Source organism: Bison bison, unplaced genomic scaffold, assembly GCF_000754665.1.
Source record: "Bison bison bison isolate TAMUID 2011002044 unplaced genomic scaffold, Bison_UMD1.0 scf7180017864475, whole genome shotgun sequence".
NCBI classification, from domain to species: Eukaryota; Metazoa; Chordata; class Mammalia; order Artiodactyla; family Bovidae; genus Bison; species Bison bison.
The window spans coordinates 2,213,633-2,219,396 of record NW_011495036.1 but is presented as its reverse complement, the minus strand read 5'-3'; the positions used below and the strand labels follow the sequence as shown (position 1 = coordinate 2,219,396).

General features: G+C 42.9%; 1 protein-coding gene across 1 annotated transcript in view; it reads left to right on the top strand.

Annotated features, from left to right (window-relative positions):
- The window catches only part of ASB18 (ankyrin repeat and SOCS box containing 18), a 74,703-nt gene that overhangs the window by 67,678 nt on the left and 1,261 nt on the right, over positions 1-5,764 (top strand). The window contains exon 6 of the mRNA XM_010862067.1: positions 4,622-4,735. Coding sequence (XP_010860369.1) covers positions 4,622-4,735 — 114 coding nt within the window. The remainder of the gene's footprint in view (positions 1-4,621; positions 4,736-5,764) is intronic.

Sequence of the window (5,764 nt, the reverse complement as noted above, 5' to 3'; positions counted from 1 at the left end):
TGACTACACTAAAGCCCATCACTTCATGGCAAATAGAAAGGGAAAAGTGGAAGCAGTGACAGACTTTATTTTCTTGGGCTCCAAAAATCACTGTGGATGGTGACTGCAGCCATGAAATTAAAAGATGCTTGCTCCTTGGAAGGAAGGCTATGACAAACCAAAGACAGCATATTAATAAGCAGACACCAGTTTGCTGACAAAGGTTCATATAATCAAAGCTATGGTTTTTCCAGTCATCATGTATGGATGTGAGAGTGAACCATAAAGAAGGCTGAGCACCAAATAATTGATGCTTCTGAATTGTGGCATTTGAGAGTCCCCTGGACTGCAAGAAGATCAAACCAGTCAATCCTAAAGAAAATCAACCCTGAATATTCACTGGAAGGACTGATGCTGAAGCTCCAATCCTTTGGCCACCTGATGGGAAGAACTGACTCATTGGAAAAAACTCTGACGCTGGGAAAGACTGAAGACAAAATGAGAAGGAGGCAGCAGAGGATGAGATAGTTAGATAGCATTACTGATTCAGTGGACATGAATTTGAGCAAACTCTGGGAGATAGTGAAGGACAGGGAAGCCTGACATGCTGCAATCCATGGGGTTGCAAAGAGTCAGACACAACTTAGCAACTGAACAACAATAAATTTATGTGAATTCACAAAATTTATTTTTTTGTGAATAAATTTTGTCAATAAATTCACAAATTTACGTGAAACTACTATCCAAGATTATGGTGAAAGTTTAGAGGCAGTCCTATTAAATTTAGATGATACCTGTTATCAATTACTGTTATTTAACATTCAATTTTAAAGCTCTAGTCAATATAATAAGACAAGGAAAATAAATATTAATATTGAGGAGGATAAAACATTATTTGCAAAAATTATTTTCTATCTTAAAAATAACATTAATAAATAAAGTATACTTATAAATCAGTGAGGCTTCCCTTGTGGCTCAGCTGGTAAAGAATCTGCCTGCAATGTGGGAGACCCGGGTTCAGTCCCTGGGCTGGGAAGATCTCCTGGAGAAGGAAAAGGCTACCCACTCCAGTATTCTGCCCTAGAGAATTTCAAGGACTCTTTAGTCCATGGGGTTGCAAAGAGTTGGACATGACTGAGCGACTCTCACAATGATAAAAAAAGAACACAGTATAGAAAAAATGAGCAAAAGACATAATCTAGCAATTCATTAAAAAAAGACAAATGTCAACCAAAAGCAAATATTTCACCTTGTGCCTATCAAATTGAAATAATTAATGAGATGATCTGTGTAGGAAGAAAGAGGTCCTCTCAGACTCAGTTCTTCAAAAGGGGTAACGACTTATACACTTACAGTTTGACAGTATGTTTTAAGACCTTTAAAGTATACACTCTCATTGGAAACCAGAATTGAAAGAGACACGTGTACCCCAGTGTTCATCACAGCGCAATAGCTGGGGCATGGAAGCAACCTAGATGTCCATCGGCAGAGGAATGGATCAGGAAGCAGTGGTACATACACACAACGGAGTATTACTCAGCTGTTACAAAGAACGCATCTGAGTCAGTTCTAATGAGGTGGATAAAACTGGAACCTATCGTACAGCGTGAAGTAAGTCAGAAAGAAAAACACCAATACAGTATATTAACATATATATATATATATATATAAATTTAGAAAGATGGTAATGATGACCCTATATGCAAGGGAGCAAAAGAGACGCAGATATAAAGAATAGATTTTTGGACTCTGTGTGAGAAGGCAAGGGTGGGATGATTTGAGAGAATAGCGTTGAAACATGTATATTACCATATGTGAAACAGATCACCGGTCCAGGTTCGATGCATGAGACAGGGCTCTCAGGGCTGGTGCACTGGGATGACCCAGAGGGATGGGATGCGGAGGGAGGTGGGAGCGGGGTTCAGGATGGGGGACACATGTATACCCATGGCTGATTCATGTCAATGTATGGCAAAAACCACCACAATATTGTAAAGTAATTAGCCTCCAATTAAATAAATAAAAACTATGGAGAAAAATAATAAACATTAAAAAGGGGGAAAAAAGTATACACACTCATTGATTTGCAGTTCTCCTTCCAGCAATTCAGTATAAGCAATCTAAATAAGAAAGGTTGGACACAGAGAAATTATATTCAGAGGTATTCATTGTTGATAAGATAAAAAAAATATTACAACTTATAATAGTTAGCTCATTGAATTCATTATGATACATTCATACAAAATTATATGGCCACTAAAAATAATGTTTAAATGCTCATTTGTAATTTTTGAATTGTTCATAATCTATTTTGATGAAAAGTCAAGTTTCAAAATAGTATGCAAATCACTAGCTCATTTTTGTCTTTTATACTAATTCCTTTCTAAATACATAAAACCTTAGTATATACAAAATGTTGATAGGGGTTATCTCGGAAAAAGAGAAATCTGAAATTTTAAAATCTTGCTTGGGCTTCCCTGTGGCTCAGGTGGTAAAGAATCTGCCTGCAATGAGGGAGGCCTACATTCGATCCCTGGGTCAGGAAGATCCCCTGGAGGAGGGCACGGCAACGCACTCCAGTATTCTTGTCTGGAGAATCCCATGGACAGATGAGCCTGGCGGGTCCATGGGGTCCTGAAGAGCTGGACGTGACTGAGCGACTGACACTCTCACTTTCTGTATCTTAAAGGGGTATTACATCTGAAAGAAGACAGGTAGTGGTTTAGTCAGTAAGTGTCTGACTGTATCTTAAAGGGGTATTACATCTGAAAGAAGACAGGTAGTGGTTTAGTCAGTAAGTGTCTGACTTTTGCCACCCCTGGACTGTACCCGTCCAGCCTCCTGTCAGTGGGATTTCCCAGGCAAGAATACTGGAGTGGGTTTCCATTTCCTCCTCCAGGGGATCTTCCCAACCCAGGGATCGAACCTGGTTCTACTGTACTGGAGGCAGATCCTTCACCGACTGAGCCAGCAGGGAAGCCCAAAAGAAGCCAGGCAGGTTGTAAAGGGAGCAACTGCCTTGAGTGTGTTCAGGAGCCCGTGAGCAGGATGCTGGCCAGGCTTGTCATTGGTTCTGACTGTTGTCTACTGCAGCTATCTGGTGCCTGACCTCAGAAAAAAATGGCATAACCTCAGTTTTCTCAACTGAGACAGAAACAGAACAGTTTCACAGCACTTGGTAAATCCCAAACCTCATAAACAGAATAATGAAGTTGCCCTGTTGTCATTTAGTTGCTAAGCCACGTCTTGACTCTTGCAACTCCATGGACTATAGCCCACCAGGCTCCTCTGTCCATGGGATTTCCCCAAAATCAAATCTGAATTCCATCACGCTTCTAAATCCAACTACTAATTTACAGAAAGCAGAGAAAAAGTGGCATCCCACAGGGATACAATCAGCAAAATCCCAACAGTGAGAAACTCCACAGGACGAATAACCCAGTTTCTTCAACAAATAAATCACACAAAACAAAAAAGAGAGATCTGAAAATACGTCGTATCAACCAGTGTAAAGGTGTCGGGCTTATCTGAATTCTTATTCAAGCAAACAAATGATTGTTTTGATATAATGGCATTTAAGAGAAACTTGTGAATTTAAACATAGAGTATATATTAGATGATACTAAGAAACCGGCTTCCCACATGGTGCTAGTGGTAAAGGATCCATCTGTCAATGCAGAATAGATGGATACAGGTTGGATTCCTGGGTCGGGAAGATCCCCTGAAGGAGGGCACGGCAACCCACTCCAGTATTCTTGCCTGGAGAATCCCATGGACAGAGGGGCCTGGTGGGCTGTAGTCTAGAGAATCGACAGAGTCAGACATGCCTGAAGTGACTTAGCATGCACACAGTCAGGAACTATTGTTAATTTCTCAGCTGTTACAATGATTCTGCATTTGTGTTTCTTCTAAACGTCCTTTAAGAGACAGCACGAATATTTATAGATGACATGACAGGCTACATTGAATTTGCTTTAAAATAACACGAGGGAGAGGGGACTGGAAATGTGGCAAGGGCAGGATGGGCCATGAGCTGATGGTGGGTACACGAGGGTTTACCCTACTGTTCAGTCTACTTTTGTGTACTTTCAAACTTCTCCATGATGACAACAAAAGATTTCTACTTTTAAAAAGCAAACACTTTCCGTCTTTATGATGAAGCCGATGGACCTGAATTGCAGAATTTGCAAATTAGAAAACAAGCACCCTTGGCCAGTAGGGACTACAAAAGTAAACCAGAAAGGCCAAGGGGAGAAAAAAAATTCAACAGCAAAGCAACTCTTCTCCCCCAGATTCGTGACACATTAGAAAACTGAAATCAGAAATTGGGAATGCCATCCTTATGCAGACTCCTTCCCCACCCCACCCCCCACCTCCCCCAGCCGTTCTGATTTCCTTTTTTCTGAACAGCTTTCCAAACCAGAGAGCCTGCATCAGCATATTCCCCCCGGGAACTCCTTGGCCCAGACTGCTCTGGGCTTCTCCATGCACTCCGCCTGGGGCCTGACCATGACCTTATTGTATTGTTACTGGGATTGTCACACAGCCAGGAAGTAGCTGAAGCGGGATGCAGGCACCCGCTCCCACCTCCCCAGCCTTTCCCACCTGGACTCAAAATGTGTCTCCCACTGTTTCCAACCAGGTGCTGAAGAGCTGCGCAGCGGTCCCCACGGTCATTGAGGTTCTTTTCAACTCCTACTCTCAGCTCCGCGTCTCCGAGTCCTGGAAGGACGTGATCCCCGAAGAAGTGTTTCAGGTGAGGGGGCGGCCCCTTCTTCCTCCTTAGTACAGACTGTTGTCTTAATTCTGTTCTCCTAGGTGGGGTTTTGCACTCACATCCAGGAAAGGATGAAACATCTGGGGAAGGAAAGAGAAGGGCAAACCGGGGGCATGTCTGCTTCTGTTTTTCTCCTGGAGGCTCAGTATTGACTCAGCCCATGGTTGGGGTGCTGTGGGCTGCAAGGACACCCTGGCTTAGGAAGGTCAGGGCTCCATAACCAGTGTCCAAGGGAGGGTGGGCCATGGAGATCCAGGCTCCTGTGTGTCCGCTTCACCTTCTGACATCTCAGGGTACGACCGAAGCAGCTGCGGGCACTGCATTCATACATGACAAAGTCCACAGGTGACTGTTGATTAAGAAAGAAATTTTTTTTTTTGTAGAAGGCTCTAGAAAATGGCCCCTCATGTTTTATTGACTTGAGTCCTGTGCAGATTATACACATGCGTGCTAATTTGCTTCAGCGGTGTCTGACTCGGTGCGTCCCTACAGACTGTAGCCCTCCAGGCTCCTCTGTCCATGGGATTCTCCAGGCAAGAATACTGGAGTGGGTGGCCATGCCCTCCTCCAGGGGATCTTTCTGATCCAGGGGTTGAACTTGTATCTCTTAGGTCTCCTGCATTGGCAAGTGGCTTCTTTAGCAGATTCTTTGAAAGAAGAGAGTGAAAAAGTTGGCTTAAAGCTCAACATTCAGAAAACTAAGATCATGGCATCTTGTCCCATCACTTCATGGGTAATAGATGGGGAAACAGTGTCAGACTTTATTTTTGGGGGCTCCAAAATCACTGCAGATGGTGACTGCAGCCATGAAATTAAAAGACGCTTACTCCTTGGAAGAAAAGTTATGACCAACCTAGATAGCATATTCAAAAGCAGAGACATTACTTTGCCAACAAAGGTTCGTCTAGTCAAGGCTATAGTTTTTCCAGTGGTCATATATGGATGTGAGAGTTGGACTGTGAAGAAAGCTGAGCACTGAAGAATTGATGCTTTTGAACTGTGGTGTTG